Source organism: Rhinolophus hipposideros (genome assembly GCF_964194185.1).
Source record: "Rhinolophus hipposideros genome assembly, chromosome: X".
In the NCBI taxonomy this organism is placed as follows: Eukaryota; Metazoa; Chordata; class Mammalia; order Chiroptera; family Rhinolophidae; genus Rhinolophus; species Rhinolophus hipposideros.
In genome coordinates, this window is record NC_138046.1 from 47,392,080 (window position 1) to 47,406,379 (window position 14,300).

The 14,300-nt window shown below is 40.8% G+C and overlaps 1 protein-coding gene across 4 annotated transcripts in view; it reads right to left on the reverse strand.

Annotated features, from left to right (window-relative positions):
- The window catches only part of TMEM164 (transmembrane protein 164), a 223,952-nt gene that overhangs the window by 134,938 nt on the left and 74,714 nt on the right, over positions 1-14,300 (reverse strand). For 3 of the 4 annotated variants that reach the window (XM_081043677.1, XM_081043680.1, XM_081043678.1), the window contains one exon: positions 3,025-3,074. The exons of the other annotated variant lie outside the window; for it this stretch is intronic. In XM_081043677.1, the coding sequence (XP_080899803.1) occupies positions 3,025-3,074 (50 nt within the window). The remainder of the gene's footprint in view (positions 1-3,024; positions 3,075-14,300) is intronic. 4 annotated transcript variants of the gene reach the window in all.

Consider the following 14,300-nt stretch of genomic DNA (forward strand, 5'->3'; position numbering starts at 1 on the left):
ACAAATGTTCAATGTGATGAAAAGCAAGGATCTGCAACCAAGATTAATCTACCTAGCAAAGATATTGTTTAGAATCAAAGGACAAATTAAAGAGCTTCCCAGACAAGATAAAGCTAAAGGATTTCACCACCACCAAAACAGTATTACAAGGAATGTTAGAAGGACTTCTTTAAGATGGAAAAAAATCAAAATTATGAATTATAAAATGGCAATAACTACAAATCTATCAATAATTACCTTCGATGTAAATGGATTAAATATTCCACTCAAAAGACATAGGAGGGCTGAATAGATAAGAAAACAAAACCATTAAATATGCTGCCTACAAGAGAATCACTTCAGATTAAAAGACACACACAGAAAGTAAAGGGATGAAAAAAGATATTTCATGAAAATGGAAACAAGCAAAAAAACTGGGGTAGCAATACTTATACCAGACAAAATAGACTTTAAAACAAAGGCAAAATAGACTTTAAAACAAGAGACAAAGAAGGACCCAGTAGTCCCACTTCAGGGTATTTATCCGAAGAAACCAAACTGCTACTTCGAGGGACATGTGCATCCATATGTTCACTGCAGCATTGTATACAATGGCCAAGATGTGGAGGCAGCCTGGGTGTCCATCGATGGAAGAATAAAGAAGAGGTGGTGGATATATGCAATGGAATATTACTTGGCCTGGAAAAGAATGGGTTCTTGTCATTGGCGGGGGAATGGATAGACCTGGAGGGTATTGTGCTGAGTGAAGTATGTCAGAGAAAAACAGATGCAATGTGGTTTTGCTTATGTATAGAATCTAAAGAACAAAAGAAAGAAAGAAACAACACAGAAGCAAACTCACAGATGCAGAAAACATTTTGATGATTGCCAGAGGGGAGAGGGGTTGGGGATATGGGTGAAAAAAGGGGAGGGATTAAGAAGTACAAATTGGTTGTTCCAAAGTAGTTATGGGGATGTAGGGTATAGCATTAGGAATATAGTCAATAATATTGTAATAACTACGTATGGTGTCAGATTGGTACTACATTTATTGGTGTGATAGATGGGAGGGGGATTGGGGGCAGGGTGAAAAAATGAAGACATTAAGAAGTACAAATTGGTAGTTACAAAATAGTCATGGGGATGTAAAGCATAGGTAGTATACTCAATGATATGGTAATAACCATGCATAGTGCCAGGTGGGTACTAGACTAGTCAGGGGGATCACTTCTTAAATTATATAAAGATCTAACCACTATGCTGTACACCTGAAATTAATATAAAATGTCAACTGTAATTGAAAAATTTAAAAAGGGGGTAAAGGTGAAGGGGAATAAGAGATCTAAATTTCCAGGTATAAAACAAGTAAGTCATGGGGATGTAATATACAGCATGGGGAATATAGTCAATAATATTGTGATAGCATGGTAGGGTGTGAGATGGTTGAGAGACATAATGGTAATCACTTCTTTATGTATGTAAATGTTGAATAACTATGCTGTACCCCTGAGACTAATATAATATTGTATGATAACTATATTTTTAATAAAAAGCTTTAAAAAGCATTTGAAAATCTCTCTCTGTGTGTGTGTGTGTGTGTGTGTGTGTGTGTGTGTGTGTATACATCTATGAGCATGGAGAAAAATGTGGAAGGATACTGGTTTGGCAATATACAGGTATGGCATGGAAAGATAGAGGTAAGAGCCAAATAAAAGAAGGAAAAAATAAAAAGAATCACTATTTAAAAATCCAGCAATCATACATATGTATTTTTATGTATAAAAACTGTACATATAAAATGAATTAAGTTTAGAAAAGATACAATAAAAAAACCTAAACATGATCTCTGGTTACTAAACCTAGAAAGAAAATAACCAAAATTATCTCTTGATGGTAGGATTAAGGGAGATGCTTGTTTTCCTCTTTATGTGTCTCTATTTTCTATAGTGAGAACTGTTACTTTCATAATAATGAAATAAAACTAATAAATGTTACTTTATAAACATTACACTGAAAAATTGAGCTCATTTTGGGAAATCAAGGGAGGGGAAACAGGGTTAAGTACCCCTTCTGCTTAGGAGCTGTCTAAGTACAAGATATATGAAATCAGGATCCATTATCCCTCATCCAGTAGGTTACTCATCTAAGGCAAGAGAGTAATTGGCTATTCCAAGAAGGTATTTGAAGCAGCAAATAGGATATATTTTCCTCTACCTAACACTTTAATGACTTAAGGCAATCAGAAAGCTATTTATACCACTCTCAATTATCCAAGGATCTGCTGGGCTCTTTACTTCCTGTCCCTTCCCTCTGGTTTATGGCCATTTCACTGCTCAGGAACAGCTCCAAAATTAGGGCCAGGAAAGAAGGAAAGAGATTAAATTAATTTGGCCAATTGAGCTTCTCGTTAGCAACTCTAATAAAAGGCCTGATAAGTGAGATTGTCAGAATTCACAGTTAAAATGAGAGTTCCAGGGCTCTTGAGAATTTCATTTAAGCAACCTTGCCTTCAGATAAACACGATTTGCCTGAAATACACTTTAATGGATTTGATGCTTGCTATTTTTCAGAAAGGCAGGACTTGTAATAAAGGTGATAGGTTGCTCTTCTCACTTTAATTTTAAGGAAAACAAAACCATATAAACACAAGAACAAAGGTCTTCAAAATGAAGAACCGTATTCTCGATGGAGCAGCAGGACCACAATGAAAAAATTCTTCAGATGAGGAAAGATGTCTGACCAGCAGCATGCTCTCAAGAGGAACGTTAGGAAGGCAGCAACCTTCCCAGAGAGCATACATTGGCCATAAACCACCATCATAAGGAAGAGCTAAAAAGGATTTGTCAGGGCTTCACAAAAGCCACATCTACATATAGAACATTTCCCTGTTTCACGAGGCCCTCACAGACTTTGTCCTTTGGGATGCCCAGAAAGAAAGTGGTGCAGGCCCAAGGTGTTCACAGCAAAGCACTCGTCATCCTCGGCAATCAGACAAAAAGAGTCTGAATAGCAATGGCAACACAGCAAAAAACAATTTTCCCTTACTTGAAGACGACAATAGCTCCCGGGCATGGAGGGCAGGCCAGGAGAAAGATCTGCAATGGAAAAGAATTAAGTATGGTTATCAAGAGAAATGCTGGATGCAGTGAGACAACGTTGCTTTAATAATAATAATGATGATGATGATAACAACAACAATAATAATAAAACCAAACTTTAACACAGAAAATGTAATATAAAATAAAATAAAAAATTAAACAGGCAAGCAGGTGGTTTTCCAAATATGTTTGTGTTTACACATGCATCTACGTGTGTATGTCTGAATGTTTGTTTGTGCGCACGCATGTGTGTGTGATGGGAGGGAGATGGAAAGAGATGGAGAGTGAGGGAGTAAGAGTTTTTTGTGGGGGAGGTAGGAGATGGAGAAAGTTTTTCTTAGGCCCTTTCAGCCTCTGGGATACTTCCTCTTAATTTCTAGAACAAGACTCAATTTTTCAATACTTCAATACAACACAAGAAGCCAGTCTAGGAGCTTTCAACCCAAGACAAGTACAAATAGATTCCAAGCATAGAACAAGTACACAAATACCATCTGATTTTCCTCCTATGGTGGAAGGTGTGTTAATCAATACACAGCATTGTCAAATTCAACAAACAAAAATGCAGGATGACCAGTTAAATGTCACTTTCAGATAAACAATGAACAATGTTTTAGTACAAGTATATTCCATGCAATATTTAGGATATAATTATATTAAAACATTAGTCAATGTTTATCTGAAATTCACATTCAACTGGGCATCCTGTATTTTAACTGGCAACACTATCAGTATTGCAAACCCTAGGCTCTATCTATACTTCCCTTTGATTTTGAATGGGAGCAGAATTTTCCTCCCCCAAATCTCTCTTTGGCCTAAAGATTGTATCAGGCTGATTATTTTTAAGAAACAGCAGACACTGGAAAAGCTCTGAAAACTGAGTAGACAGTTACTTTTTTATAAGAGATGTTCACATTGGTAAGGAAATCTCCACTTGCAAGCGCGTCTCCCTTTGCTTACCAGGAAGCGAAGGATGACTGAATCACTAGAAACTCTCTTCCACTGAGAAGACAAGGACTTAAATCTGCATAACAAGCTTACTCTTCTGGTTTACTGTGCTTTTCTTGATCACCTCCCATAACTCTTTCTCCCACCCCCCACATCTTCTTTTATTTTTAACTGGAGATGATATTTAAGGTGATGGCTTGGATCATTTCAGGAAATTACTGTTTTCCTAGCTATCTACCATGTACATTGGAGGTATATATTTTATTAAAAAGCTGTTCGTTTTTCTCCTGTTAATATGTCTTTTATAATAGAAGGATCTCAGCTGAAAACCTAGAAGGGTAGAGGGAAAATTATTTTTCCTCCCCCACATTGGAATGGTTCATTTCAAAACATGACTAAGTTGTTTTACTCTTCAATTCTCCTCCCAGGTCAAACCAAACAAAATGAACCTCATTCTGAGACAAATCAGTTCCATGCCATTTCGTTTGACCTAAGCTTGGGTTACAGCCTTCAAAGCTGTGGCAATTTGACCTTCACCCAAGGACTGGTTCTCCAGAGGGACAAAGAAACCCTTTCAGGTCGCTTATTAAACATGCAGATTCCTGGGTTTCTCCAATAGGAATGCCCATTCCAGAAGTTTGGGACTTCAGGAATCTGCATATTTAACAAACACCCAGGACATTCAACCACTCCTGGAAGCCACACATGCTGAATGTTTGACCTTGGCCCAGAATCAGAGACATTCAGAAGGACTAAGGACTGATTCAAAAAACAAACAAAAAACAAACAAAAAAACAAAAAAAAATGTTTCTGGAGGTCCTTCACTTACAGTGATTTAATGGTGTGGCATATAAAATCATCAATATGTGTCCTTCTTTATGAGCATTTATTAATATAGATTATCCACATTATATATTATAGACTTGTTTAGCTTTGTCATGTGTATATTCTCCAGCATTTGGTTTTCAGTTCTCTCAAAGCCTACATTTAGAAGGATAGGGTACTATCAGGAAAAACTCTATAAAACACCCCTTTGAATCCCTGCAAAGAGGAAGAGAAAGAATGGAAAAGAGAAATGATCTTGAAAAGAACACAGGCAGGAACCCATCACCTGCAGAACACCTCATCAGAGAACACCTCCACGGAAATATCTATCAAGAATGTGCCTTTCCCCGGCGGATCCATTTGATTAAAAGTGCAAAACCAATGACAATTACAGGTTCACAGTCCTTCATCAGCAATTGCCTCATCTAAAAAGCTCTAAAAGTCTGTTTTTTTCAAAGCTAATTTGTTAACAAAACATGATTTGAACTGAGCTGAGGCACTTCACAGACTTTGTCTATTATGCTTATGGTGAATAGTCATACATTTTCCATAAAAATAATGTATTGTGATTATGGGGTGCAATACAGTCCATGTAGGGTATTTTACACATGATGGGGAAACTGACCTTAAAATGGTTCCGTGCCACGTGGAACTGAGCTAAAATGGTGGCCCGAGCAGAGAGAGATAATTCCAAAGCCTAAGCCCCAGCCCACTTCTGCATAACCCCCTCCAAGCCACACCTTGAGCCAATCACCAGACGACACCTACCCCTTCCCCAACTCAAGGAAGTCCCCAACCCATAAAAACCTGCTCAAAACCTTGCTAGGGGCTCAGTCTTTTGGGAAGGGTCCCGCTGAGCCCACCGGCATAATAACGCTGCCTCTCCTGCCTCTCTGAGTGCCACTTGGGTTCTTTCCGGTCTTGGATTCTGCAACACACATACTATCAGTGGGGGCTGGGCAAGCACCCCATAACTAAGAAAATTTTTGATTTCTGAAATACATATAACCTTAATGGTTTACAATAAGGACTGCTGACTTCGAATTTCAGTCATCCAAACATGAACTTATCCCCATCCGCACCCCACCCCTCAGGAGCCGTCCAGGAAGGAAAGAGGCAGACCTGGTACTCTTTACTGGCAGAGAGCTGACCCAGCAGTAGAGTTACTCACCTTAGGCAAGGAGCCAAGTTGGAGGCTGCACATAGTTACCCAGCATCTGGCCCATCACAGGCTACACTCAGAAGCTACAGTACACAGAGAGCAAAGAGGGACCCCCACCTTGGAAAGGTCCTGAGCACTTCTCAGTCTCCTAAGAACTATACCAGCAGCCTTCCTGAGATTCTGGAATACGCAGGATACTTCCAACATACTAAACAGAGAAGCAAAAGTTTGCCACTGAGCCAGCCCCACAGTGAACTCTTTTCTATACCCACAACCAAGAAGAGGTGAGCAGATTCTTGGGGGCAGATTTCCCTATAACTGCTCCATCTGGCTGGCTCTGATCCATGACAACCCTATGCCAGAAGCCCAGAAGAAACCTACTCAAGGAAGCAAGCTTCTAGTTCCAACCCTGTAAAGTGTCATCTTATCCTCCATTAAATCATGGATCTAACTTCTTTTGAGTCAACTAATCTAGTCTTGAGTTTCCAACAGTTACTTTCATGTGGCAAAGTCATTCCAACCAGCACTTTGGCCTTTCTCACCTTGCCTGTCTATTCCCAAAACCATGACAGAGGGTATCTTTTTCAAGAAATGTTTAAATCAGACACACGTAGACATATCAAACCAGCAGATTTGAAAAAGAACCCTAAATTCATCATATTCCATTTCCAGTAAACTCATCATGACAAGGAAAAATTCTGAGATGTCCTAAATTAAATTACAGCAGGCCGGAGGGTGGAAGGAAGACACAAGGAAAATTAATCTGTTAACAGAACCAGCGAAAGACTGCTTGCATTCCTGAATGTATATTGAAACTTTGAATTAACTTCTAGGTGACTACTTTCCATGATTATCTAGAGAGAATACCTGACCATCAGATGCCACCACATCTTGTTTATATGTGAACTTTCCAGACTGTTGCCCACAACCAATCGTAATGAGCACACACTTCTTCCTAGGGACTGTACACCTGTCCCAGAACTAGCCCCACTTCACCTTCTTGCACCCCCTTTAGCTGCAGCCAATGTAAATTCTGTTGAAACAACTTCTTTCTTCTGCAAACTTGAGGTATAAAGGAGTCTGCCAACTCCTGGATGACCGTCATGTTTGTCTTTTCCACCTAGTCCTGCTGCTGGTGGTTAGACTGCATGTCCCAGGACCTTGTCCTTTCTTTGGTTAGTAAATGGCTCAATAAACCCTTTCTTCTAGAAAAACTTCTGGCCTTGAAGGTTTTTGTTTAACAATACCCTCCTTTAGCAACTTCAAAGACTTGTAACATTGAACCTCTCTGCTCCTCATGCTGGAGCCACATACATAATCATGATTAACCAAAGGAGTCACGTGAAAACGTTTTAATTCAGAGGTCTACAGGCCCCCAAACTTGCTTTCTTTCTTAGTTGACTGCCAACCACCTACAAACTCTGGTAGTATGTGTTTTGGACTAGCAGACAGAAAGCTAAATTTCCCTTCAGCTGCAAAAAGAGTAGGAAGAGAAGACACTTGGAAGTGCAAATAAGGAAAGCAGGAAAGTGAAAATGCATCTGAGCATATCCCAGCACTGACTTGGCACTTAGTATTCATGCCCAAGGTGCCAACTCAGCATCTGAACAAAAGTGCATGAGCAGGTAGCACAGAGAGAAATGTGACAGAGCCTTCCATTTTCCCATCCCCTGGGAGGTAAGCAGGACCTTGTTGTTAAATCCCACTTTACAGATGAAGAAACCCAAGGGAAAAAGTTCTGACACAGTTTCTGACAAGAACCCAGATCAACACACTTTCCACCTCATACCCAAGCCATTCCCGGCCTCATGGGGGCTTCTGTTCTCTAGACTCCAGCCCTGCCCCTTGACCCAAATCACAGTCAGCCCAATGGCCCCACACCTATGCCACCACACAGCTCACAAAATCTGCTCTTTATAATGTGAGACATCTCAAAATACAAACCTAACTGGGAAGCAAATCACACTGACACAAATGGGTTTCAGATTTCAGTATTACCTAAGACAGGCTCATCTTAGCTCCAACTTGTCTCATTCCCAGGTCTGTTGGGTGCTTGCAATTCTTGCATCCTTACAAAACAGAGGTCTTTCTTGGCTGTTTTTTCCAGGAAAACCCCCAAGGTTTTATTCAAAATCACTTTCTTTCAGCTTCCCCAGAAAAGCTCCCTATACTAGTCCAAGGTTTTACTCCTCAGAAACTTGTAAATCCAGGTCTTTCCTAAGCATCTGATAAGAGAAAAATTCTGAGATGTCCTAAATTAAATTACAGCGGGCTGGAAGGTAGAAGAAAAAGACAAGTGTAGTTAATCAGTTAACAGCTACGGGCTGAAACTAACAAAAGACTGCTCAGGTTCCTCAATGTAGGTTTAAACTTGGAATCAACTTCGAGGTGGCTATTTGAAAATAAAAAGAAAAAGGAAAACAAGTAGTTGACCACCAGATGATACCAGACACCACTGCATCTGGGTCATTCATGAACTTTCTGGATTGTTGCCCACAACAAATCAAGAAGTAGTAAAATTCTTTCCCTTACAGACTATGCACCTATCCTAGAACTGCCCTCCCTTCCCCTTCTCCGCCCAACTTTATAGCTAGTGTAAATTCTTTCAAAACAAGTTAGGCCTTTCTTTGTCTTTTTTCCCCAAATTCATTGCATAAAAAAGCCCCATTAGCTCCAGGAAAGTGGACATATTTGTCTTCTCCACTGCTGGTGGTGGTTTAAACTGTATGTCCCCGGACCCAATCCTTTTTCTGGCTAGCTCAATAAATCCTTCCTTTCAGAAAAGCTTTCAGACACAAAAATATTGTTTAACACCCACTCTAGGCACCAGCAACTGTACCAGTTCACCTTCTGCCCCTGAACTTCCCTGGTTCCAGGTTCCCACCTTCCCTACCCAACCTCCCAGCCAAGCCATCCCCTGTACCACTGCCTTGTTCCTGTTCCCGTGCCACAGTCATATCAGCTCCAAGTTCATTGGCATCATTGTCCAGTCTCCAATTAATTTCTGCTCTACCCCAACATTACATTCAATAAACCCCATTTTCATAATGCCTAAAAAATGATAATTTTTGTTCACAGGAAGAAGTGTCAGTACTACGAGAAATGTAATTTGGAAGGAGGGCCAGTTACTACAGACCATTCTAAATGCAAGACTATCCAGGTTAAGCAGTGAAGGGGGATGGGAAAAGTAAATGAAAGGGAAACAGAGTGAGAGAGGGACAGGAGAGTGGTGTTTGCCCTGCACATAATCTTCCCAGGCCCAGCCCTCCAGCTCCAGTTCTCCTGGTTCCACCTCGTATGATGACACGCAGGTATTTGAGGATTCCCAAGGACTAGTGTTTATAACCATTACCTACCGTGGACCCCAACAAGAAAGATTCATTTGATGTGAACTCCAAGAAAGAATTTATCTGCTAAGATGGAACCCTGTCCCCCGTGGTAAACAGAGTACCCAAATTTTATAAATAATAAGAGCCTAGCGGCCATTTGCTGACGGGGGGCTCCTCATGAACTCTGCATACCAGGAAGACCCTCAGCCTGAACTCTCGGCTCCCTGCACTATGCCCCCACTTGTTTATGATGTCTGAGTCAACCACTGCAGGAAAACCCTGGTTTCATTTTTCTACCAACAGACTGAGACCTGCCCAGTCCAATCAGAACTGCACAATTTGGATACCTCATTACCTAAAACGAACCTAATTGGGAACCTGGGCAGGATCTTTCACTATAAAAGGTGGCCTCCCCTTTGTCTTGGTGGAACACAATTTAAGTTGCTACCTGAATCTGTGTCTCCCGGGCTACAGTTCTTTTTGCTCAAATAAATGCTTTTTATTCTTTATTTCAGTCTAAAATTGATTTAGGTTTACACTACCATAGGAAAGACGCATTCCTGGGACTTCCCAAAGTCTGTCCTAGGCTCTATGAATTCACTGTGTTCATACTCTTGAGCCCTAATCCTCTCTTGGTACCACTGCAATAATCTCTTCACTGACTTCCAGCCTCCAGGCACACTACTGCATGAGGGATCTATCTGAAATGCAGCTCTGACCTGCCATTTAAAATCCTTTAGTGGCTTACCAGTACCTACAGAAATAGCTCAACCTCCTGAAAGGGAGCAGAGTTTGCCACCCCAAAATATGTCTCTTTGAGATAGTAATGATCTTAGGCTGATTAATTTTAAGAAACAACAGACATGGGAGAAGCTCTGAAAACTGAGTAGAAGTTTTCAAAGTTACTCTTTGAAATAATACATTTATTTACAAGGTAAATTTCCACTTGTAAGGGTGTTTCCCTCAATGTACCAGGAAGAGCAGGATGACTAAATCTCTAGAAAATCATGAGTGGAGAAGGCAAATGCTTAAATCTGGTTAACAGCCTTATCCTTGTTTACTGTGCTTTTCCTGGCCTCCCCCTGCCCAACACATATACCAAACACCTTTTGTCTTTACCTGCAGATGGTACTTAAGATGGTGTCTTGGGCCATTTCAGGGAGTTACTCAGTTTTCCTGGGTCTCTCCCATGTATACAGGAGGTATACATTTTATTAAATGTCTGTTTGTTTTTCTCCTGTTAATCTGTCTTTTATCACAGAGGGGTCTCAGCCAAGTACCTGGAAGGGTAGAGGGAAAATTATTTTCCCTCCCCTACCACACACACACACACACACACACATTTTATTGCTTTAATTTGTATAACTATTTTCTAACATGTTTTTTTGCCCAGTAGTATTTCGTCTTTGGGGATGTGACCTTCTGTGCCCTTTGCCTATTTTTCAACTGGTATGTTATTGAGTTGTAAGAGCTATTTATGTTTTAATGACATTTCACACAGACTAACTGACATTTATTGCAAATATTTTTCCCAGGTTGTTATTGTAGCTCTGCTTTCAGTAGTTTTCGATGTGTAGAAGCTTTTTTTTATCTTTATGTAATCAGATGTATCTGTCATTTCCTGTCATTAGTGTTATGTTTTGAAAGTCTTTTACAACCCTAAGATTATAGAGTCATCTATTGTTTTCCTAATATTTTCATAATTTTATTTTAAAAATTTCAATCTCCAATATCAAGAATTGTACCACTGTTAATCCTATTCACTTTCAGAATGGCCTTCTCACCTTTCTTCTTCTGACTAATTCCTACTTTCCCTTCAAATACAAAATCGAGCATTATTTTCTCCAGGGAGCCTTTGGTTAAATGCCCATCCTCTGTCCTGCCATTAACTCCTTCTCCTTACCTCTCGCTAAGAAATTATCATTTTTGTCAGTATAAGGAGCTTACAAAGAGAGCCTTTCCTCAAGAATTTAGACCAAAAAAAAAAAACAACAAAAAAAGAGTACCTACTAAGAGCTGGGCTTTAAAATCAGTATACAAGGGATTTAAAAGGTTGTACTTAAAGCCAGAATGGTTCCCAGACTTGAAAGACCAGATTGTAACCTGCTTGAATTATACCTAAGGAAAGAATGGAGCTGGTCAACCACTGAGGTATAGAATAAGGAGAGTCACAGTCACAAAGCATATTTGGCAGTGTCCACATCCAAACACTATTCAGGGGCCTGTGGATGAAAAAGGGGTTCTACAGAAAGTAACCTCAGAGGGTGACCTGATAATAAATTCCTAACTGGGAAGGTCATGGTGGGTAGTCACAACCCAGGTGTTGCATCCAGCGCAACACGGGCAGTGAGGGTGCGAGAAGAAGTGGCTTTGGGTTAAGTTTTTAAGAAAGAAACAAACAGAGACTTAATGCAGTTAAATCTCAGAAGGCCAGGGGACTCACAGGTCTGAAAGACTGGAGCCCAGAATAAAGTCGTCTGGTGGTATTTATTGATAAGTATACAAGGGAGTGTTATTGTTTCTGACACAGTCTGTGATTCATGAATCACGTTATAGAAACAACCCAAACCAATTATGTTGGCCCCAAACAGCTGAAGCAAAAGTCCTATGATGACTGAGGTGAGGTATGTGACTCCCTAAAGGACGTATATCACATGTCGAGACTGTTTTATAGAGCTGAGCAGAGAGACCTTGATCTTATCGCTCTAAAGACTTTTCTCACAATTAGGTAAGAGGGGAAAAACCAGAGTCAGCAGTGGTTTTTACCAGGCAGGGGGAAGGGGAGACAAGGCCCCTTCCCAAACCTTCCTAAGGCAGCTCATCGGGTGTCTCCACGGGGTTCTGCCTGGCTTGAGTTGCCCCCGCCCCCGTGGGGAATCTTACTCTTCATTGGCTGCAAACCCTCCTTTGGAGACTAAATAGAAATATACAGCCCCAGGGATACACAGTCTCACAGACTCCTCTTTCCACAGGAAAAGACATGGGGTGACAGTCTGCTAGGCTGTTGTGTGACAACACCCAGGCATATAACTTCTTTACTAAAAGGCTTATCTTACTTAGCCTTAAGCAAGCCCTGTCCATTATTTCTGTGCATCTAGGTTAACACGCCTTTGAAATGCCTCTTTTCAGACCCCTCCTTCTAATGCATGACAACCTTAACCTGTAATCACATCCCTGCCTTGCTTTCTCTCACCTTTGTATGATCTTCCTTAATTCCCTCCTTAATTCCAAAGGCATAAAAGAAGCTGCAAATTGTCATTTCCTGGAACCATTTATCTCAGTATTTTGAGATCTTGCTTCCAAGCTTACCCTCTGTTTGGCTCAAATAAAGTTTTATAGAAATTCTCTTTAGGTTTGGCCATTCTTATGTCAACAGGCCAAAGAACACGCTCATGAACACTAAGTTTTCTGGTCCCATTGGCAAATTCATCCCCTAGAGGATGGAAGCAGGATAGTTAGCATTGCTAAGTGGTTAAGATTATGGGCTTTAGAGTCAAGACAAACTTGGGTCCACATGCTGGCTTTGCCATTCAACAATACTGTAATCTCAAGCAAGAGATTGGAGTAATTTTCATCTCTAAAACAGGAATAAAATAGTATCTATGTCTGTGTCGTGCGGGTCTCCTGTGGGGTCTCTGCTCCCGCTCTCCACATAAGAACGCAGAATATGACTAGACCAAAAAGGAACACCCACGGAGCCATAGGTAGGGAAGTCATACAACTATGGTCTCACTGGAGGCTGGGTTTGCACGATGTGCAACCTGCTGTCCACTTTGCTGCCAACCGACCAACTCTCCTCGACTCTCCTCGACTCCCCTTCACTCTCCTCCCCTCTCCTCGGCTTCCCTCCATAGGCGCGGTAGTTATATCAGTGGCCAAAGGCTCAACGGTTACAGCTGACGGCCAACCAGCCAGAGCTGACGGCTATCTACTACCCGAGCCAGCACCCCTCCACATGAGCCCGAGAGCCTGGAAACTGCTCTCTGGGGCTCTGTTCCCACAGTCTGACAAGGTTTGGGAGAGGATTGAATGAGGTAAAACATGTGAAGCACTTGCACAATACTTAACACATAGCTAGTACTCAATACATAGTAGCTATCATTATTCTGATCTCAGTAGAAAATCCATCCCTACCGTGAGCTACATCAAAAACAGCTCATATTATATGTCCAGTTCATTGAACTTCACTTGTTTTAATTCCATGCTTGCATAACGCCATTGTGACATATTATTTGGTTTCCCTCGTCCAGTTGCCTACCAGGAGAGAAAACTTAACCACTCTAGGCCCAGATTCCTCATATGTCATATGCGGACTGTAATAGTACTATCTCATATATGATAGATGTGAGGATTAAATGCTTGAAGCACTTAGTTCAGTACCTGGCGCATCGTAAGAAATAAAATAAGTGTAAGTTATGGAAAGCATCATCCTTCTTTGGTGTCTTTTCTCTTCTCTCACGGATAATTCCATCCAAAGCCACAGCAAGTACTATTTCCTCCACAAAGCCTTCTCCATTAACTCCAGATAACACCTCTCCTTTTTTCCAATGGCCTGTACAACTCATTAGGTACTTAGATTTCATTTAATTAGGGATATTACACAGCTCTCTAATTTTGAACACAGTGCTGCAGTACATGCAGAGCTAGGATATGATTATCAATCTTTCCCTCCTGACAAATCTTAAAATGGCACTGGTGAGCCATTCAACAAAGTTCAAAAGTTGTTTGTAGGGTCATCAGGGCTCTCAACAATGTGCCTGCCAACCCCCTTCTGGCATACCAGTTTTATTGCCTACTAGGTCTCAGGTTTTCACCCTGAGCCTCACTTTTCACATTGTAAAATGGAAAAGAACAATAGTGCTTGCCTCCAATATCTTAACCTCAACTGTTGTTCCTACGCAGATACCAAATATATTCTGGATATTAACATCTGGATGTCACAGAAGAATCTCAGACCAA